At 37.4% G+C, this 24,037-nt stretch overlaps 1 protein-coding gene across 4 annotated transcripts in view; it reads right to left on the bottom strand.

Moving 5' to 3' along the window:
• The window catches only part of TENM1 (teneurin transmembrane protein 1), a 538,104-nt gene that overhangs the window by 247,099 nt on the left and 266,968 nt on the right, over positions 1-24,037 (bottom strand). For all 4 annotated transcript variants that reach the window (XM_057718000.1, XM_057718002.1, XM_057718001.1 and 1 more), the window contains 3 exons: positions 6,119-6,318; positions 4,754-4,964; positions 110-211 (listed from right to left, as the gene is read on the bottom strand). In XM_057718000.1, the coding sequence (XP_057573983.1) occupies positions 110-211; positions 4,754-4,964; positions 6,119-6,318 (513 nt within the window). The remainder of the gene's footprint in view (positions 1-109; positions 212-4,753; positions 4,965-6,118; positions 6,319-24,037) is intronic.

Raw genomic sequence — 24,037 nt, 5'->3', positions numbered from 1 at the left:
CTACTACCACTCCTATCCCTCCTCCTCCTCCTCCTCCTATTGCTGCTAATTCTGAGTTCTCAAATGGCATCAAGTTCCCTAATCAACCAGTATAACAGAGCAACCTTACCTCTAGCACAGTCAGGCCCAAGGAATCCTGGGAAGCAGTGACAATGGCCAGAAATACACTCTCCATTTCCGTTGCAATTGGTCGAACAGTCATCCATTATTTCTATTAATACAGAGAAAAAGAAAAAAATAAACAAACCTATAGGTTGTAGAGGCCTTAATTTTTTTCTAAATTGCAAAAACTTTGGACCCATAGCAATCTTTGCCCTCTGCTGTCTACAAAGCACTTACTATTTAAAGTCAGATGCCAAAGATTTCTGTAAGATGTCACATGCAGTACCGAATTATTCAAAGAGCTCTGGATTTGCTGAATTGGCTATTCAAGAGTGGAACTAACAACCAACCTCAACTCTAAAGTGCATAAAGGGTCTAGATGAGTTGTATTCTTATGAGACATTCATGTGAAGTGAAAAATGTATGAGGATTATAGGTCATTTCTCAAAAGCAAAATGGGCTTTAAAATGTAACCCAGAAAATGAAGTCTATTGTTTATTTTTCAAATTTAGGTTGTAGCAAATAAAAATTTCTCTAGCACCTTAAAATGTTTAATCCTCTATTTTGACAGCTTAACTATGATAATCAGGATTTCATTTTCATTAATAAGTGACAATGGGAAGCTTTTAAAGTAAGTGTTCATATTAAATTCACCACCACTAAAAGCATCAGAACCTAAGTATTTTGTTGAGAAATGCTTTCTTGACTGTAAATGCTTATCAGTTCTTTGCCACTAATTTCCCTTCAGTCCATTCTTCGAGAAGAATAGGCTTCAGGGGAATTGAGAAGCCTTTGAAGGTGCCCATAGGTAGGTCTTGTGACATAAAGATGTGCAATGCAGCAGAACTTTGATAAGTCTTACGCTAAGTAACTTGATTGAAGAGGTATAAAGTTATACAAAAATCAGTCTCTGACAATGACATTAAAAACTGTTTTTAGTTTAAAATTGTATTTGAGCATAATAGCATCAAATTCCAAGTCCATGAACTATTATGATATGTATGTTTTACTCCTGGAGTTTTTTAAAAAAATCTTCCCATTACGCTTTTCTGTAAGTTTTCCATAACTTACTCCTGGATTCTGACTTTTATGTTCTAGCCCATTACACTCATACTTCTCGTACGTACCAGTTTTTTCTTTTCAATCCAAATTACCTACTTCATCTAGTTTCACTTGGATAAGCTATTTCCAATTAGAAGGAAATATTCTAGTAAGTGGTCTTGGCATCTTCCACTGAACTATGAGAATTTATAACGAGGGTTGAGAAATAGCATTTCTTCAACTGTGGCCTTTTGACCACTTCTGTCAGTAGGATCCCCTGAGGCACTTAAAATGCAGATACCTGAGCTTCACTCCAGATTTACTGACTCTATCTCTGAGGGATGCAGCCCCGTAACTACATCCTAAAAAATACATCAGGTGACCCTGCAGGGGATGGCTGAATTAAAGCGCTGAGAACCAATGCTTCAAACAGTAAATTTCCAGGTTAGAGGAATTCTAATCTAGACTTGGAATTATGCCTTGGGCAGAATAAAAGCAAGAGGAAGAAAGTGGTATCTAGTCTATTTAGGTGATTCTTAGAAAGCTGAGAATTAATACAGTGGCTGTGTGGATAGCCACCCTACTATCAACCAGAGGAGATTATTCTTCTGACATCCGTGTGAATACATCGGATTCCTTTTTGCAGGTTTATGGTGGTCTGTTCTCTGATTCCTGTGCTAGAAAACTGAATGGGATAAGAAACCGACACATGGCATTTGCTGAACAACTGGGCTGGCCGGAATGTAACATCTGACAACGAGCTAACCATTTTTAACTCATTAAAACATTAGTTATTTTCAGAAAATCATTAATTTATTTAAAAGATCATTATGAAAAGGCACAAAGAGGCTTTTTTTCCCTCTTTTCATTCAGAAATGGAACAATTATTATCTATTTTCTTATCTTGCTTTCTTGTACCAAAAAGTAGTGGCAGTTCTTAAACCTACATTTAGATTTCCCCTGCCCTATACGGTTAATAGGACGCCATGGAGGAAGCTTTCAAAGGTAAATATACTTAAATTCAATTTCACACCAGGTCCTATTGACAACTTTATGGAAGTAGCCTTGTGGGAATGTAGCTATTGTAGAAAAAATGTTTAATAAAGTTTGCTATCAAAATAAATAAAAATCCCTACATCTTATTGACTTATCTAAGAATTGTCCCTGGGGCCATAATGCTGCACAGAGCTTAACACCTGCAATGCAAATGAGAAGAGAAGGCAATATAGGAGGTTTTGGAAGCTGCCACCTCTACTGGGTATCAAAGAGACACTGGGATAGCCTAGGGACTCCAGAAGGAGGATGGCTACAGCAGAAACACATAAATACCTAGTGACGAAAAAGAATGTGCTTTTCTATTTATACTGGCCTCCAGGAATTTTGCCTTCTATCTTTTAAATCTTACTTCAGACTCACTTCCTAGACACCAGTTCATTAGAGTTGAGAATCATTTTAAAGTTCTATGCTTAAAACCTAAAGCTGCTTGGTACCCATCTGCATCTGCATTGATGATGGGTTTTGCTTCTGGCAGGTTTTCTCATGGGAGGAACCAAAGCTAATGAACAGTCGTATGGAATGAGTATGGTCTAAAGGGCAGGGGTTTGGAATCAGAGATACTGAGTGTCTCCAATCTCAATTTTGCCACTTGCTGGCTGTGAGATTTTACCAAATTATCTACTCATCCCAAGCCTCCGATTCCTTATTTGTAATGTAAGTCGCACTACACCTATGCTATCAGGGTTGTGATGAGAATCAAACAAGGTAACTGAATGTAGTGCATCCAGTAGAATGCTTGCGGCAGAGTGGCACTCCATAAATGGTATATATTACCATGTTATTGAGCAGGTTGGCTGAGATTAGGGGATATTGATAACTCTGTCTATACAACTAGAAAACTAACATATAATAATATAGGCCAGTAGCTAGCCTATATCAGTCATTTAATAAATATTGGTTATTAATGCTATTTTGACCCCTATGAGTAGCAGCCCAAATATAGTTAAGATCAATCAACTGACTCTAACATTACCATGAAATAGACAAAGGAGCAACTCTGAGAAAAGTTCATACAAACTTTTATTTGTTTAACCAAATATGTTGTTGCATATGAAACTAACAGCTTCATCTCTGGATAACATGAAATTATATCTCGAAGGTTAGGTTCTTTAGGGGAGGAAGTAAGGGACAGGAAAAAAACTTCAAGCATGTTTCTTGGTCTATTGATTTTTGAAAGGTTAATAGCTTGGTTAGTGTTTTAACTTGAGCTTAGGGGTGAGGATAACGGGAAGAGAGAAAATCTTCTTCACAAATGTTTTAAATCTTCTAATTCCTCTGATTTCTTAGGAGAAACTCAACCTCTCATAACTCATTAGTATTTGCACTATCAAAACTGGGTCTTGGTGGGCAAATATCATGACAGGTGCGTCTGTTGAATTTGCCCCACTGAATCATGACTTAAAATATTTTTTTCCCCTAATTTAACAAACACTTTGTCTTTTGAAGATGTAAGATCAGTGGAGTTTTTCTCTAGGGGGAAAATCATCAGTGCATTTTTGTGGCCTTTCTGATTACTTTAGAGGAAAGTTTTTGATAATCTTGTGGCTGGAATACCATTTTCTACTGACAAAAGGTCTTCAGCATCAAGTAAAACTAGAACGTAATTGTTATAAAGAGCAGATGGTATATCTATTAACAGTCAACATGATTTCCTAAACATACGGTTGAACAGGTTAACTAAAGGATAAAGTGGTGAGAGTTGTATAGAAAACTGACAGCTGTAAGGTACTTTCCCTTCTTTTAAAAGACATGTGTTTTAGGAAAATTCACACAGTAAAATACTGTGTCTATGAGTTGTTTACCCTTAGGGCTCTAAATTTGCTAAAGAGTTCAGCTTTATTCACACAAAGGGTTATGGGGAATGAATTCACCCATAAAAATGACAAGAGTGAGCTGTCTCTGATTAACTAGGGTGAAAGTGAATAAGAGTGTGTGTAGACATTGTATTAAAAAGAACATGCTTTAAAAGGCTCTGAGCGCAGTGAAAGAGCCATTGTGATGATTTTTAAACTAAACAATTCTAAAGAAAGAACTTTGAATGACCCAAGTTATTATCCTTAAGACTCTTCTCTACTCTTAGGTTGTATTTTGAAATCTTAATGGTTCTAGAATCAGTTGTTCTAAAGAAGAACTGGATTGATGCTAGTTTTTTCATTTAAAAAGGTATTTATTTGCTTTTTCTTTTCTAATAGAACTTGAATTAACAGGGCTTCTCTTCCTTATTTCCCTTCTTTATGAAGTTGTTCATCTATGTAATCTTGGCAATAGTACTAATATTATCCAGGTAATTATTGCGGTTGAAAACATATAAAAAGGAGCATGGCAAGTATCCTAAAATAGCAGCAAATAATGGAGCATTTAAAAAATCTTAATCACCATTTAAACAGCATTACTGATAACAACAATATAAACCTTTCTCATCGAGATCTATCCTGAGTAATGACTTTAAGGCAGAATAAGCAATAAGCTTAAATAACATTTGTATCACTTTCATCTCTGATTGTGTCTTTCTGGAGTTCTACTGTCATTCAGAATCATAGCCAAGGCAGCTTACCAATTGCTGTAGTTAACACAAATACTTGCTCCATCTTTTTTCCATCATTGTAAAATGCCAGATACCAAGGCCCTTGGTCCATATACTCTATGAAACCTGTTTCCTGCAGCGAGGTTAAGATCAGGTTCCGGGGGGAGTGCTGGGTATCATCAGAGTTCTTGGAGTCCTGTTTGACCAGTTGTTTTCCATCCATTAGTTTTACAAAATCAAACTGGAACAAATACAAACACAAACATGAGCCGCTATTTTTACTTCTAGGCTGATACCTCTCTCACTTCAATTGTGCTACTTCATACCTCTTTGCTTTGGAAGTTGGCAAAGCGGGAGAAGAGGTTATTCATTCTTAAGTATATCTAAACCCAAAAGCATATTATTTATTCTGAAAAAAATAACCCTCCACTATATTTATAAATGTTATAAACCTTTTGGTTTTGGAGTATTAAAAATAATTGTTTAAAAATAAATAAACGAAGAAATACAAAAATTCTTACTTAGTATTTATGCAAGAGGATCTTGATATTTTACTAAAAGTATCTGATAGAAGATACTTGAAAATAGACATTCCCCTTGAAATGTTACCATGACCTTCTTTACAAATTAAAAAGAGTTTTACAGTTTTTAAAACAAAGAAATGAACAGTTGAAAATTTGAGGACACTCATCATAATTCACTACCTTTGTGGTTACATATTTAAATATTCAAAAGCCCTGTCCTTTTTTCTTTTTTTGCCTAATCGGTGGATAAGTACGTGGCACACATATCCCAAGTCCCAGATGGTTACGATCCCTTATGCTACTTCTTAGGTGGAGCAGGGCCTCAAATGGGTTCATGTAAGGAAGAGATAGGGAAAGAAATGAAGGGAAATGATGTGGCAAAGGTTTACAGAAGGGTCTTGTAAACCATAGAGGTTTTACATATTTGAGTTTTTATTAACAATAACAAGGAAAATTTTTTACCTGTGAGACAAAACAGGCCTTTTGGACTCACTTCCCTCTTGATTTGCATGTCTTTATTGGGACAACAGGTCAGGAATATGTGGAACCAGCGGAGGAGGTGTGGGCACCAAAACTAAGTAAGATGAAGGGGCTGGGAAGGCTCATGACCACCCTGTTCCAGGAAGCAGAACTCAAGTTGCAAGAATATTTTCCTAAGCTCCCTTTTTGGAATCTGCTCTGTTAAATGCTACTCCTTATTTCTCAATATCATTTTTTTCTTCATTCGCTTGACTGTGATTATTCTCGATAGTTGCTCATTACAAAACTTGTCTGCCTTCACCTTTTGACTCCTGCATACTTCGCAAGTCACCGACCCTGAACAACCCACCACTCTCTGAAAGGGTCAAGAGATACATATAATATCAAATACCTGAGTGTGTGTAGGTGGAATGTTTCTTCTGCCATAAATTCCCAGCAGAGAGTCCTTGGCTAAAGAAATGTTGAATTTCAGATATATAGGGTGGTGGATAGTAATCTGGAAACGCCAGAATAAGCCAGGTGGAATAGTCTGCATGACCTGTGCACCAATGTCAACTTCTCCAGTGTCTATTGCCCGTCCCTTCTGAAACACTGTTTTCAAAAGTAAAGAAAATGATACATAATATTAATCTTAATTTATAAAGCATCGGTCTTTAGAGTTTCAAGAACAGATATATCACAAAGACTTCCTCAGCTCTTTCTTCCTCACCCCACCCATCTTTTAAGACCTTACCCAAGTTAAATATCTTTCAAGGAGTCTTCCCTAACCAACCACTATATCAGTCTCACCTTCCTCTAAACTACTATTGTATTTATTTCCTTCATGTGAGTCATTTTCACCGTTGTTTAATGAGCTTTGTCTTGGAGATAGCTGTAGGAGATACAAAGATGTATAAAAATAACAGTTCTTGCTCTCAAGGAACCTTGAATATAAGAGAGAAAATAGGACAAGTACACAAATATCCACACTGTAAAGGAAAATACCTGCGCTGGGTATATAAAGGAAGGAAAAGTATTTGGTTGGAGGATACTCAGCATTCCTAGCTGTCTCAATCCCCTTTATATTCTTTTATTTTCTCCTTAGCACTTATCACCACCTAACATACCACATGTTTTACTTATGTATTGTTTATCACCTGTTTTCTCCTGATAGAATATAAGGGTCCATAAGGCTGTGGCTGTTTTGTTTATTGCTTTATCCCCAGTAACTGGAAGAATATAGGCAAATAGTATGTGATCAGTACATATTTATTCAATTAATGAGTGAATGAATGAATGAATGAGAAAAGCGTGCGTATGGGAAGTGGTACTGAAGATAGGCCTTAAAGGATGGAAAGGATTTCAACAGAGCCGTTGGGAAGGATTTTCCATGTGAAAGGAACAGCTTGAACTAAAACAAAGAGGGAAACTGTAAAGCTAAGGTGCAGGGTATGTATATAGAGATGAGCAGTTGGAGACAGGGTTGGAGGGAAAGGGTGGCATGATATTCTACAGCGCCTTGAGAGCCAGTCCTAAATAGTTTACTTAGTAAAGGATGGAAAGCCATGAAAGGTTTTTAGGAAGAGGGGAGAGGTTTGGGTACATTAGAGAGGCTAATCTTGAGGCAGAAGATAGGATGCTTCAGAGCAGGAAGACACAAGAACGATATAGGAATTATGGGGCAATAATTCAGGTGAATGACATGAAGATCTAAATTTAGGGTTGACCCAACAGCTCATGTGGAAAAAGTACATTCCAGTCAATTGTGAATTTAACAAGTGGGACTACATCAAACTAAAGAGTTCTGCACAGCAGAGGAAATAATAAACAAATTGGAAAAGCAACCTACAGAATGGGAGAAAATATTGCAAACCATATACAGCCATCCCTTATTTCTGTGGGAGACTGGTTCTAGGACTCTCATGGATCCTACAATCTGTGGATTCTTAAGTCCCTTATATAAAACAGCAAAGTATTTGCATATAACATACACACATCCTCTCATATACTTTAAATCATCTCTAGATTGCTTACAATACCTAATACAATGCAAATGCTATGTAAATAGTTGCTCCCTTGTGGCAAATTCAAGTTTTGCTTTTTGGAACTTTCTGGAATTCTTTTTCCCTGAATATTTTCGATTCGAGGTTGGTTGAATCCGCAGATGCAGAGCCCAAGAACACAGAAGGTTAAATGTATCTGATAAGGCATTAATATCCAAAATATATAAAAAACTCATACAACTCAATAGCAAAAAAAGCAAATAATATAATTTTTAAAAATGGACAAAAGATTTGAATATATATATTTTCCAAAGAAGACATATTAATGGCCAATAGGTATATGAAAGGTGCTTAACACCACTAATCACTGGGGAAATGCAAATCAAAATCATAATGAGATATCACCTCATACCTAGGTTAGGTTGGATATTATCAAAAAGACAAGATAAATGTTGGCGAGGATGTAGAGAAAAAACCCTTGTGCACTGTTGGTGGGAATGCAAAGTGGTACTGCCATTTTGGAAAGCAGTATAGAGGTTCCTCAAAAAACTAAAAATAGAACTACCATATGATACAGCACTCCTACTCCTGGGTATATATCCAAAGGAACTGAAATTAGGATCCCAAAGAAATATCTGCCCTTCCACATTCATTGCAGCATTATTCACAATAGCCAAGACATGGAAACAACCTAAATGTCCTTCAGTGGATGAATGGATAAAGATGTGAAATACACACACACACACACACACACATACACACACAATGAAATATTACTCAGCCATAAAAAAGAAGAAACCCTGCCATTGGCAATAACATGGATGAATCTGAAGGGCATTATAATTAGTGAAATAAGGCAGACAGAAAAAAGTCAATTTCATAGAAACAAGAATAAAATGGTGGTTGCCAGGGCTAGAGGGAGGGGAAAATGGGGTGTTGTAGGTCAAAAGGTATAAATTTTCAGTTATAAGAAGTTTTGAGGATCTAATGTACAGCATGGTGACTACAGCTAATAATATGGTAATGTATACTTGAAAACTGCTCTGAGTAAATCTTAAGCATTTCACCACACACACGCACACGTACACGCAAAAGAACTGACACTGTTAACTATGTGAGGTGATAAATGTTTTAATTATCTTGATCTTGGTAATCATTCTACAATATATATGTATATCAAATCATCATGCTGCATACTTTAAATATATACAATCATATGTCAATTATGCCTCAATAAAGTTTAAAAAAACCACATATTACCTGGGAAGTGTAAAACGGGATTATCCTAGAGAATGGTACAAACATCAATTAACTTCAGATTATTATAAATTTAAAAAATCTTACTATAATTCCAAGCTTAAATACTAAAAAATAAAAATTTATTTTTTGAACTAGCATAGAGAAAATAATACTGAGATAAAAATAATTTATCTAAATGAAGGCAAGAAAGGGAAGACACAGACTAGACGGGTCTAATTTCGTATATCTACATGTATAATTAAAAATAGAGTAATGAACTAAATGTTTGTGTTAAAGGGTAAGAACCACTATTCTGATTTAAGACGTAAAATCTAATTACATTTCTTACAAAAAATTCTAAAATATAAAGAGAGTTATTTATAATAATAAAACAAATTATTTCCCCAGAAAGAAAAGACAAAAAAAAAAGGGGAGGAAGAAGACAGTGTAAAGGATAATTCTATAGCAGTGCTTCTCAAACTTGAATGTGTAGGGACTACCCTGGGAGTTCTGTGGTTAGGACTCGGTACTTTCACTGCTGGGGTCCGGGTTCGATCACTGGTCAGGGAACTAAGATCCCGAGAGTTCCCAAGTAATGCCCATGTTTCAAGATCCACAGCCCATACGCTGAGAAGCAAGGTTCTGAGGACTCTGGGAACCTAGGCGTGGGGGATGTGGGGGTGGGGGAGGGTGTCAAAATTGTAAGTTTGAGTGAGTTAGTGACAGCAGCAAAAACAGGAAACAGAAGGAGCTGGTTAGTATGAGAGAATGTTACTGCACCAGGTCCTTATTATTTCTTGCCATATTTTCTAATTATTTGTGATGTGCTAGCTTAATATGTTTCTGTGGGATTCCTTGTTATGTGGTGGTAGTGAGGCAAGGGATAGAAGCAGAGGGGCAAGAATTAGTTTGCCTTGATTTTAAGCAAGAAGGATTACATCCCAGGAGGGCAAGTTCAATTTGGCCTCGTTTCACGCTGCCTTTATATTTTTCAGCCATCAACTCCTTTTCCACACCAAACACAGTTTAAAAACACACATGGTCTCTGTCCTTTGTGTTCACCCACTATAAAATTAACAGCCCATTAAGAAACACACCTGCGGTGGCTTTATTCAGAGGCCAATGCCTTGCAGCTTTTAACTCCCTAAAATACCTCCATTATTGCTTTCTGTGTTAAGGCCAAGAGTAATAACTATTTTAAGAATGTTCACTGTTAACTGTTAATAATAGATTTCAAATGCAATTTTGAACATAATTATGTATTACAGGACATAATTTTGTGGAATTGACATATATAATAATATACACCCTTTCAGATGATAAATGACCAAATGAGGACCTTATTTTTCAGTGGAAGTTACTTTTTTCCATGTGAGACAGAACAGTTTGGTCCCTAAAGGGTTGATTATACATTTAACTCTTAAGTTTCTGGAGTGGACAGATCTCTTCAATAAGCAGTAATTAACAGACCATGTTTATGTGGACACTTCTGTTCTCAATTTAATGTTCAGTTTGTTCAACTGCTATCCTCATTAGGGACTTTTATCACTTGTTAAAATACATCATTTGCTCATGCAAACAATATTATAAATATAAGACAATTTAAAATGTTTTAGGGTCAGGAAACATTTTAAAGGTGCTGGCAACAGTCTCCAATGAATACAGATTCTGTCATTTTAAAAAAAATCGGGACAAAACTGGCTGATGGACATTAACCTTTACATATGAGCCTTACTGAATGCTACACCATCTCTCCCTTCTGCATTTTATAGCATCATATATTGCATAATAAGGCCACTTAAATGTTATTCACTAAAACAAAAGAAACTCATGAAGTTGTGTTGTTGGAGTTTCCTGGTTATTAGCATTACTAAATATCCAAAGCATATATACACATCATTTATAAAAATGAATTTAAAAGATAGTTTATCCTTTGAGAGCTCGCATCACAGTTAAGACAAGGTAGGTAAAGAGACATGACAACATGAATGAACATGCGGACTATAATTTAAATAAATATAGCAAAGCAAGCTTTTTGCAGTGATTTGGTATTAGAGAATTTCTCACAGCTTGCAGAGAGAAAATTTCTCAGCTCCTAACCTTTTAGAGATTAGTGCATCAGAAAGGAACATATCTCCCTGTTAGCAATTAACTTCACTAAGTAGACTGCTCCATTTTCACTTCTCTAAAAATTAGTTACGGATTACAATGTAGTGATTACTGGTTAATTTATTATTTCACTCTTTTCTTAATGTACCTGAAAGGGGGAAACTAAAGAGAAGGAAACTACACGCAGAAAAACAATACGTAGTGTGACTGCATGATGAAATTCTGCATCAATATAGGTAACTGGAATAATGTTGGACAAACTTAACACTGACTCTGATCCTTCATTTGCAAACTGTCAGTGGCCGAGTTAAAATACAGCACTAAGGTACAGCTTTTGTAATATTCATGTTTTAATTGTCATTTAATCACGTATCTTACTGAAGCATTTCAGAAGGCCCAAGAAGGTCATAATCTCTAGTAACAGACACTTCCTTGCACAAATCCAAGATGAAGTGCAGAGAGCCACGGATTATATCAAACTGTGAACTACTGTAGTTATCACAGTCTCACCAATATCCACCAATTTAGTTTAAGCTAAACACTCTCTTTATAGGCTGCAACACAGGCATCAACTGCTGTGTAGGAAAAAACAATGGCAGAGAGGCCGGGTTGAAGGATGGCAAACTGATGGTGCAAAAGGAAAAGGTCAAGCTATCTGAAAGATAAAATACAGAGGCTGGAATTGGTGACAGACATCATATGTAGTGGTTCTATTGACTAAACCAAAGCTTCGTTCAGACACATACCTGACGACTAATAACATGATTATAATAGTGCTGTCCTTATAAGATAGGGGCTAAATAACTATATTCTGGACATATACGTGTATTTGTTTTTTTCTACTTAATATAGCTAGGCTGGATTCAATGATTCTGTGCAAAACTCAGTGGGACATTAGGAGAATATACTGACACACAGTTATTTAAAAGATTCCACTATCACATCCTTGTGTAAAAACGACTAGGTTAAAGGCTTTGGTTATGTCCTTAACAGCAATCTTAGAAGTCTTTCAAAGACATTTGCAAATTCCATAAAAAGTATCCAAGCTAAAAAAAAGTACTGCTTTAACTGAAGGGAATGTTGTCCAAAGAGATGAAAAAGAAATATGCCGTAAGATTCTATTTCCTCTTCATTTCATCCTATAGCACATTCAAAATCATCAAAAGACATAATCAAATGGCTTTGGTACGGTCTTTCACCTGAATTAGTCCTAGTGTGTCTCTCATGATTTAAGTACCATCTTCTCTGTGTTCTTTCAAATATAATAATTGTTTCACAGTAACAAGTCATTGTGAAATTTAGAATATCAGTGCTTGGAGCAAAATGGGCCTATTCCCTGTAATCAAAAGGTGTTAGGAGATGAAAAGGGGATAGGGAAAAACCTATCCTGCCCATCTATGTGGCTTTGTATAATTTTCCTTACATGAACCATTGAAGAAAAATATGTATTCAACTCTCACTTTCCAGATTGTGTATTACACATGCCTTTTATATCGTTATACCCAGGAGTAGGCAGGAGAAACAAAAGGAAGAATGAACTTTGTATGTAGTTGGCGCTTGGTAAATACTGTTTCAATGAATTAATAAAATAGTAATCTTGATAATTTACTTAGTACTATTTATCATTTATTTTGACATTTCAGTACAAGGTTTGCTGGGAAGAAGAATTGAAATCATCTACACACATAGACTTTGGGAATTAACTGTGAATAAAATATGTTCAGCAATGAAATATCTCTGTCTTACTGACACTGATAATAGATAGCTGATTGTGTGGAAAAGTCCATTAACTAATCTTACACTTGAGAAATACACTACTGTATAAGTGTAAGTACACACGCGGACAGACTTCAGATTCCAGTACAGTAGCTCATCGAGTATTGCATACATCTTCTCAGGCAGAAATAAAATGGCATCATTAAAATCTTACCCTTAATTAAAGGACTAATTTTGAATTTCATTTTGACTCCATAAATCTATTTTTTGAACACATATCAGCATTATTCGTAATAGCCAAAAAAGGTGAAAATCCACAAAGATCCATCAACTAATGAATGGATAAACAAAGTACATTATACCCATACAGTGGAATATTATTCAGCCCTAAAAAGGAGTGAAGTTTTGGTACATGCTACAACATGGACAAACCTTGAAAACTTTATGTTAAGTGAAAGAAGCCAGAAAGAAAAGGCTACACATTATGACTGCATCTATATGAATGTACAAATAGGCAAATCTACAGAGACAGAAAGTAGATTAGTGGTAGCCAGGGGCTGGGGAGAGCTAGGGATAGGAAGTGACTGTCAGCACCTATGGAGTTTCTTTTTGGAGTGATGAGAATGTTCTAGAATTAAATAGTACTGATGGCTACCCAACTTTGAATATACTAAGAATCGCTGACTTGTACACACTAAATTAGTGAATTATATAGTAAGTAAATTACAGTTGGCCCTCCCTGTCCACAGGTTCCATATCCGTGGATTCAACTAATGGTGGATCAAAAATATTCGGGAAAAAAAAATCCCAGAAAGTTCCACAAAGTGAAACTTGAATTTTCTGCACTCAAATTTACAACTATTTACATAACATTTACATTGTATTAGGTATTAGAAATAATCTAGAGATGATTTAAGGTATACGAGAGGCTGTGCATATGTTATACACAAATTCTATACCATTTTATATAAGGGACTTGAGCATCCACAAATTTTGGTACCTGTGTGGGTCCTGGAACCAATCCCCCATGGATACCAAGGGACAACTGTATATGGATGTACATATTCCTGTCACTTTTTTAAAAATTCTAAACATACAACTGTATATCTCAACAAAGCCATTACAAAAAATATGACTGGAAGGTATAAATTGCCATGCATAACCTACACACACATTCACACAACTATCAAAATGACCCAACTGCCCCTGCATCCAGTTATCAAACTATTTCTCTCCTTCCTTTCCTTGCCAAACTGTCTCCATCTGCTGCCTCTATTTCTTCATTATCCATTTACCACTGTCATAAGAGTTTTGGTGTGTTTCCAAGTGGTATTAGAAGGTCGCCTGCTACCTAGAAGCTGAACTGTCTCCTGGCCAGTACTTTCAGGACATGTAGTTCACAGCAGAGATGCCTACTTTCTATATTTTATACAATGTTAGATGTTTGTTATATGTAGGTTACTATGATCACATCCTTCTGGACTTTGGAATGGTGGCAGGAGGGCAGGTCATAGCATATTTTCTCCAGCTTCCCCTTTTGTATCTTAGAATATAAGTTCCCAGAGGTCAGAGCAGTCGTGTCTGTCTACATTCTTGACATCTACCTACAGGGCATTTAATAAAGGCAGTTATATTATGCCCCACCGATCCCATAGCTGAGAGTAATGAGGGGGTTATGTATCTTCTTGTGCCCAGGTCCTGGGAAAGAGAAGCAGCCAGCATAGGCACCAGTTCCCATGGGTGCAGATTTTGATACACTTTAGGAATTCAGAAAATCTACAATTATATCAAATTTAAACTTTTCTTCACAAATACAACTCATTATAGAGAGTAATAATAACAATAATAGTAATCACAACAGATGGTGACATCTATTGAACATATTGTGTCCTCTTTTTGAGCTTCTACCTCTTATTTCCACAATATCAAAACTTCTCTCTCATACACAGTGTGCCACACAAGTGTTTATCTCTGAGGCTCCTCCCTCCCCTTCTCTCCTCCCTTTACCATCTTGTTTCATACCAGCATCCTCAATGTCTCCCTCTCTACTGGTTTCTTATTCTGTGTGTTGAAACAATCATGCGTCTCTCTTCTTCAACAATAATAAAAAAAGGAATAAAATGACCCAACCGCCCCTTCATCTACTTATCAAACTATTTCTCTCCTTCCTTTCCTTGCCTAACTGTCTCCATCTGCTGCCTCTATTGCTTCATTATCCATTTACCACGTAGGCTATTACCATCTACATTTCCCCCTTACCACTCGATTACTCCAGTCTCCTATACATGCACTCTTTAAGGTCAACTAGGATTGATTTTTGTTGTTTCCCAAGGCTCAACTCAAGCTACTTCCATAATAACAATCATCTTTTCATCTTCTTTCTTTGAACCCTCTTAGTCACCTAACCATCTTATTTCTATTTCTGTACAACAGTTGGTTGCATGTTATTTTGCACTGTGTGTGTATGTACACATGTTTCTTCCAGTTCTCCTGTTTAAGAGGAACTTTTTCAAGGGCAAAAGCTATGTCTTCTGCTTCATTTGTTAACTTTCCACAGTATTTACTACAGTTAAAATACCACCTTGACTCAAAATCGCATTAAAAAACATGAGCTTCTATTCTGTTTCTGAATGCGAAGATATCATTTTTCTTCCCTTGATATTATTTTAACGGAGGGTTTGAGGTGGTCAAGAATCTCGTACCATTCAACTTCTTACATGTATTCTTCCCTCTCACTGAGACACTGGCAATGGCAAGATGGTATCTGTGTACAGTCCTGGTGAAGACACCTTTGGCAGGATATAAAATGGAAATAGGAAAAGGCAACTAAAAATGACTAAGGGAGCACAGGAGCTACACAGAAGTAAAACCAAAGGCTCTTAGTATTCAAAAAGCAAAGGCTAAGAAAGGATTATCTATAGGATCGCCAAAGTTATGCATAGGAAAAAACGTAGACTTGTGCATTAGATCCTGGAAATTTAGCACTTTATTTTCAAAAGTAAATTTTACATACCAGAGTTACCTCTGACTTCACGAAAAAGCTAGTAAATGTTTGAACTTCCTCCAAAAATAATACAGGCTGAAAGATATAACTGGACACTCAACAGGAGTAGATATACACATGGCTGATAAATTTCCGCAATGGTCTGCTTCTTTCGAAAAACTGAGATATTATAAACACGTTAAGGGAAGATCCTCTAGCTTTCAAAGGACTACTCCAGGGGGATAAATATGTCATTCTATGGCATGCCATTTTAGTCGCTCTGTCAGATGTAGACTATTGGGGTAGAGGGACCAAAAGTCAGACATATTTCTTAGGCATCACAGGAAGGGTAATGTTCTTAAAAAAGTTTTAAAAAAAGGAAAATGAGGGTTAAAATGAAATAAGAATGAAATGTAAAACATACATGGCCAAGAACATTTAAGATGAATTTTTTATACTGTAAATAAGTTTGGCTTTTAGTATAGTGAACCCTTTCCATAAATCTATTTTAGAAGTCAGATCTCCAGTATGCTTTAAAAAAGCTTTTGTTAAAACTGAAGTATATTGATAAAGTGATTTAATATAGTTGAAAACAAGCTGCAGCACTCTAGCTGAGCCCCCTGAAACCTTATGTTAGAGAAACATCTATATGGCACTATAGGAAACATTTACTGTAATTTGCCATCAATCTTCAAAAATAATAATGTTACCCTCCCAACAGTGTTGTCTTTGTTAGTGCATTACTACTATTTTATTCATGTGGTTTGTTCTGCTTATATGAATTATCGCCAATTCTACAGCAATGTAGAAATTGATATCCTCTGATATCCTTTAAGTAAGAGATACTGAAACTATGGGTTGACTCAAAGGGCAACTGAGTGCAGTTTCATATCCACACGTCCTATGGACGAACATTGAAGAACCACCGAATTATAACGCAGGACTGTGTTCCATCCGAATGCACAATGATTACCTGGGTGGGGTTGGTGCAGTTTTTTACTTTGGTACCACAAAATGAATTTTTACTTACTGACTGGGTCTGTGAAATAAATATCAGTGAAACTGTAAGTAAATTTAGAATTCAACCTGTTATTCAGGGGCCGCAGGTGTCATAGCATAAATTGCCCCCAAATGTAACTATGCCGTAGGTCAAGAGAAAACAAAACAAAGCCAAAAAACAAGCAACACACACACACACACTCTCACACCTTTTCAGCTATGTCTATAAGGAAAGGAGGTCAGAAAGGTACATTTGGTGCTCTTGTTTAACTTTCAATTCCCAAGGGTACTTGTGCGTGTGCAAGTGTATGTGTTCTGTTTTGAGGAGGAGGGAGTGCTTGGGGAACCTAGATCTCTGCTGTGAAATATGAGATTTGCAAAGTACTCTTAGGGAGAGGAGGGAGATCCAGATGGCAGAGGAAGAGGAGGTGGAGCTCACAATACCCTACAAACATATCAAAAATACACGGATTGTGGAACAATCCATGAAAACTAAATGGAAACTGGTTAGAAGGACTCCTGTACAACCAAGGCTGTAAGAAAGATACACACATAATCGGGTAGGACAGAAAGAAAAGTCTTGGGTTGGGACCTGTACACCTGGGATGGGAACTGGAGGAAAAGGGAGATCACATGGGTGGATACCAGCCCTGGGGAGTGAGGTGGTCGAGCCACAGACTGGAATTCTCAGTCCATGGGTACTATGCGGAGAAGACAAGCCCGCTTAGCTGCAAGAGGACCGCTGGGTCAGATAAAAAGTCTGGTGAAGCCTGGACTCTGCTTGTGAGGAGCCTGGGCTCAATGACTTGCCCTCTGGCAGGGCAGGAAGAGGTCTGCCCCAGCAGTCGCTGGGTTTCCTGAGACCCACCACGCCAGGCACCACAGCCTGAGCTGAGCGAACTCTATGGCCCTGCTCACTCCACGCCACACCGGGCACTGGATCGGGGGCTGATGTGACTGGGGAAAGGATTAGATCACGGGACACAGAGGTGACTCAGTGCGGGGGGGAGCCCGGATGGGATGGCAGTGGCTACTGTTGACACTTACTCAGGCAGCGCCTCAGAAGCAGCCCAGCTCTCTCACGGCAGCTGCTCTACCACAGCTCACTACTTGATACACGCAGAGAGTCCAAGCGGGTCCCACCAGACCTGCGAAGCTGTTCCATAAGGGGAGAGGGGTGGTGGAGGCAGTGCACAGTGATCGACTGTGAGAAATGAAGGGGTCTTGCACCTGAGGCTGCATCTGAGTGGAGCCTCAGACACCTACACAGGCAGTGCATCAGACCTCTGGCTGCGCATGGGCCACACTTATTTCAGCACTCCCCCGCTCTGGGACAAAGGCCCCAGTGCGGGGAGAGGGAAAATCACACACTTAAAGGAAGCTGAGCCAGCTTGAGCCGAACCCTTGGGGTTTCTGCTCCAGCAACTTGATATCAGACCCTGCCCTTGACAAGGTGGTGATAACCACTGAGCAGAGAGGAAGTCCCACCTCACACCCTGAGAAGCTCTAGCTCCTCCATGTGATTTGCACATAAAATCCAGTCCTCCCATCAAAGGCATTGGGCACAAGCAGTCTGTACAGGGATGCTCCCACATAAGAAGACTCCTTCAAGACCACAATAGGTGACTGTTTCACCTAAATTTATAAAGATGGAGAAAGTTAAGCAAAAGGAAAATGCAGAGGAGCTACTTTCAACTGAAAGAGCAAAAGTCCTGAAAAAAAATGAGTAATAAAAAAAGAAATAAACAAATTATCAGATAATAATTTATCAGATAAAGAATTCAAAACATTGGTATAAAAATGTTAACTGAATTATGGAAAAGAATTGATCTAAACAGTGAACATTTGAGCAAGGAACTAGCCCAATTAGAAATGAATAATTCAAAAGCTGAAACAAAAAAACGTATTAGAAGGAATGAATAGCAGACTAAGTGATACAGAAGAACGCATAAGTGGTCTGGAAGACAGAATAATGGAAATCACCCAATCAGAACAGAAAGGGAAACAAAATAAGAAAAAAATGAAAACAACTTAAGAGAGCTCTAAGATAACAGTAAGCATTCCAACATTTGCACTATAGGGATTCCAAAAGAAGAATAGAGAGAGAAGGGTATCAAAAATATATTTGAGGAAATTACGGTTAAAAATTTCACAGAAGGAAGCAGATACTCAGGTACAAGGAAGCACAGAGGGTCCCAAACAAGATGAACCCAAACAGACCCATAGCAAGAAATATCATAATTAAAATGCCAAAAGTTAAAGACAGAGAACTCTAAAGGCAGCAAAAGAAAAACAAAGATTCATATACAAGGGAATTCCCATAAGGCTATTAGCTGATTTCTCTGCAGAAACTGTGCAGGTCAGGAGAGAGTGGCATGATATATTCAAAGTCCTAAAAGGGATACTTTACCCAGCAAGACTGTCATTTAGAACAGAAGGATAACAAGTAATAAAATGGCAATAAGCACATACCTATCAATAATTACTTTAAGCGTCAATGGACTTAATGCTCCAATCAAAAGACACAGGGTGGCTGACTGGATTAAAAAAAAAAGACCCTTTTGCATGCCAACAAACTGGACAACATAGAAGAAATGGACAAATCTCTTAAAAGACATAATCTGCTAAGACTGAATCAAGAAGAAACAGACAATATGAACACAGCGACCACTAGTAGTGAAATTGAAGTTGTGATTAAAAAAACTCCCAGCAAACAAAAGTCCAGGATCAGACAGCTTCACAGGGGAATTCTATAAAACATATAAAGAAAAACTAATACCTATCCTTCTCAAATTATTCAAAACAAATCGAAGAGGATGGAACACTCCCAAATTCATTCTACGAGGCCACCGTTACCCTGATACCAAAACCAAAGACATGACAAAAAAAGGAAATTACAAACCAATATCTTTGATGAATACAGATGCAAAAATCCTCAAAAAAATATTAGTGAATCGAATTCAACAATACACAAAAAGAATCAGATAATATGTGATCAAGTCGGAATTATTCCAAGGACATAAGCACGCTTCAAAATTCACAAATCAATGTGATACACCACATTAACAAAAGGAAGAATAGAAATAGAAATCACACGATCATCTCAATAGACACAGAAAAAGCATTTGACAAAAATTCAACATCCATTCATGATAAACATTCTCATCGGGACTTCCTAGGTGGCGCAGTGGTTAAGAATCTGCCTGCCAATGCAGCAGACACGGGTTCAATCCCTGCTCCAGGAAGATCCCACATGCCGTGGAGCAAGTAAGCCCGTGAACCACAACTGTTGAGCCCTTGTGCCGCAACTAATGAAGCCTGTGCACCTAGAGCTCGTGCTCCACAAGAGAAGCCACCACAATGAGAAGCCCGCGTACCACAATGAGGAGTAGACCCCACTCACCACAACTAGAGAAAGATTGTGTGCAGCGACAAAGACCCAGTGTAGCCAATAAATAAATTAATTAATTTAAAAAACCCATAAATACAAGAGGAATATATAAAAATAAAAACTGAAGTTAATAAAACGGGAAACAAAATAAAAACATTCTCATCAAAGTGAGTATTCAGGGAACAAATCTCAACATAATAAAGGCCATTTATGACAAACCCACAGATAACATCATACTCAATGGTGAAAAACTGAAAACATTTCCTCTAAATTCTGGAACAAGACAAAGATGCCCACTATCATCACTTCTATTTAACATAGTATTGGAAGTCCTAGCCACAGTAATCAGACAAGAAAAAGAATTAAAAGGCATCCAAATTGGAAAGGAAGAAATAAAACTGTCACTATTTGTAGAATAACATGATACTTTATACAGAAAACCTGAAGTCTCCACCCCAAAACTATTAGAATAAATGAATTCTGCAGAGTTGCAAGATACAAGACTGATATACAGAAATCTGTTGCTTTTCTATGCACTAATAATTAACTATCAGAAAGAGAAAGAATAAAATATCTAGGAAAAACTTAATCAAGGAGGTGAAAGACCTATACTCTGAAAACTATAAAACGCTGATGAAGGAAACTGAAGATGATACAAAGAAATGGGAAGATATCCCATGCTCTTTCATTGGAAGACTCAATATTGTTAAGATAGCCATACTACCCAAAGCAATCTACAGATTTAATGCAATCCCTATCAAAATAGCCATGACATTTTTCACACAGCTAGAACAAATAATACTAAAATTCATATGGAACCACAAAAGACCCTGAATTGCCAAAGCAATCCTGAGAATAGAGAACAAAGCTGGAGATATTACGCTCCCAGAGTTCATACTATATTACAAAGATACAGTAATCAAAAAGCATGGTACTGGCACTAAAACAGACACACAGATCACTGGAACAGGACAGAGAGCCCAGAAATTAAACCCATGCACCTATCATCAATTAATCTATGACAAAGGAGGCAAGAATATACAATGGAGAAAAGACAGTCTCTTAACAAGTGGTACTGGGAAAACTGGAAAGCCACATGTAAACAGAGATCAGAACATTTCCTCACACCATATACAAAATTAAACTCAAAGTGGATTAAAAACCTAAATGTAAGACCTGAAACCACAAAACTACTAGAAGAGAACATAGGCAGAGCACTCTTTGACATAAATCATAGCAATATTTTTTGGGATCTCTCTCCAAAGGGAAAAGAAATAAAAGCAAAAATAAACAAATGGAACCTAATTAAACTTAAAAGCTTTTGCACAGCAAAGGAAACCATCAACAAAATGACCTACTGATTCAGACAACCTACTGAATGGGATAAAATATGTGCAAAACATATGATTGATAAGGGGTTAATATCCAACGTATATAAACAGCTCATACAACTCGACATCAAAAAAACAAACAACCTGATTAGAAAATGGGCAGAAGATTTTACCTGAGCCCTATGCTCCTGGAAAACAGAGTTGGTTAAGAGATTCCCCCAACCTTTGTTTTCAGATATCCTTCTGCCCTTTGATGCTTTAGGGAGTGGCGTACCACAGAACAAACAAATAAATAAACAAAAGTAACCAAATTGAAAAGCCCTTTCCCTATGACTTATTAGAGAAGGCTCTCTGACCATTCTTTCTCAGGACTCCCATAAGAACTGCATGACTCCCTTGTTTACCTGTGACAAGGCCAAACACTGACCTTTCCCCTTTTGCTGGAACCTGCTGAAAGACTAGATACAGACCCTCCAATTTCCCATTCTTTCTCTCATAAATCATTAGCTGAGGTTAGAACTATTTGTTCCCCTTCAACTAGCCAGACACAGAGAAAACATTTCCTGTTCATCTGATTGACTGAGATTCTCCCTGAGGACAAAACAATCCCAACTGTGAATCATCTCACGTGTAGCTCATGTATTCCTCCTATAAAAGTCTTAGGCAAATTGGACAGCAACATGTAAAAGAATGAAATTAGAACACTTCCTAACACCATACACAAAAATAAACTCCAAATGGATTAAAGACCTACATATAAGGCCAGACACTATCAAACTCCTAGAGGAAAACATAGGCAGAACACTCTTTGACATACATCAAAGCAACATCCTTTTTGACCCACCTCCTAGAATCATGGAAATAAAATCAAGAATAAACGAATGGGACCTCATGAAACTTAAAAGCTTTTGCAGAGCAAAAGAAACCATAAACAAGACTAAAAGGCAACCCTCAGAATGGGAAAAAATAATTGCCTATGAAACAACGGACAAAGGATTAACCTCAAAAATATACAAGCAGCTCATGCAGCTTCATATCAAAAAAGCAAATAACCCAATCCACAAATGGGCAGAAGACCTAAATAGACATTTCTCCAAAGAAGACATACAGATGGCCAACACACACATGAAAAGATGCTCAACATCACTCATCATCAGAGAAATGCAAGTCAAAGCCACAATGAGGTATCACCTCACACCAATCAGAATGGCCATCATCACAAAGTCTGGAAACAACAAATGTTGGAGAGGGTGTGGAGAAAAGGGAACTCTCCTGCACTGTTGGTGGGACTGTAAGTTGGTACAGCCACTATGGAAAACAATTTGGAGGTTCCTTAAAAAACTACAAATAGAACTACCATATGATCCAGTCATCCCACTCCTGGGCATATACCCAAAGAAAACCATAATCCCAAAAGAAACTTGTACCATCATGTTTATTTCAGCACTCTTTACAATAGCCAGGACATGGAAGCAACCTAAATGCCCATCAACAAATGAATGGATACAGAAGATGTGGCATATATATACAATGGAATATTACTCAGCTATAAAAAGGGATGAGATGGAGCTATATGTAATGAGGTGGATAGAACTACAATCTGTCATACAGAGTGAAGTAAGTCAGAAAGAGAAAGACAAATATTGTATGCTAACTCACATATACGGAATCTAAAAATGGTACTGATGAACTCAGTGACAAGAACAGGGAAGCAGATACAGGGAATGGACTGGAGAACTCGAGGTATGGGAGGGGGCGGGGGGTGAAGGGGAAACTGAGAAGAAGCGGGAGAGTAGTACAGACATATATATACTACCAACTGTAAAATAGTCAGTGGGAAGTTGTTGTATAACAAAGGGAGTCCAACTCGAGGATGGAAGATGCCTTAGAGGACTGGGGCAGGGAGGGTGGGGGGGAATCGAGGGGGGGGCGTCAAGGAAGGGAGGGAATATGGGGATATGTGTATAAAAACAGTTGATTGAACCTGGTGTACCCCCCAAAAAAATAAAATAAAATAATAATAAAAAAAAAAAAAAAGGAAAAAAAAAAAAAAAAGTCTTAGGCAAAACCACCTGGCCCACACACTCTGATCTATGAACCTGGGATGCTCTCCCTATGGCAACAGCCTGAATAAAATTAATTTTCTTACCAGCTCAGTTTCTGTCTTTGATAACCCCTTAGAAAACTTCTTCAGCAATTCATATGTTTAGTTTGTGTTACATTATTACAATAACAGATGAGAAAACAGAAGAGGTAGAACCAGGAGTCCTTGGTTCTAGTCCCAGTTCTCTGTGTGTTCTTGACCCCTCTGGACCTCAGTTTCTTCATCTCTAAATAATGATGTTGGATTTGATAATCTTTAAGATTTTAACATTCTATATTTGTTGATAAATTACACTGTAATTATTTTTAGTTCAATTTATGGACATTACATGACTCAGGTCTAGGAATAAGTCTTTTATTTGTTCATATCCCCTGCTCTGTTTAAACCAGTTGTTACATAATATTTACAAGTTGAAGAGAAAGTGAATTATGACTAGTTTGTAAGCTTCTAAGGTAG

This window comes from Hippopotamus amphibius, chromosome X, assembly GCF_030028045.1.
Source record: "Hippopotamus amphibius kiboko isolate mHipAmp2 chromosome X, mHipAmp2.hap2, whole genome shotgun sequence".
Classification (NCBI taxonomy): Eukaryota; Metazoa; Chordata; class Mammalia; order Artiodactyla; family Hippopotamidae; genus Hippopotamus; species Hippopotamus amphibius.
The sequence above is the reverse complement of the archived record's forward strand: the minus strand, read 5'-3'. Positions and strand labels throughout refer to the sequence as shown.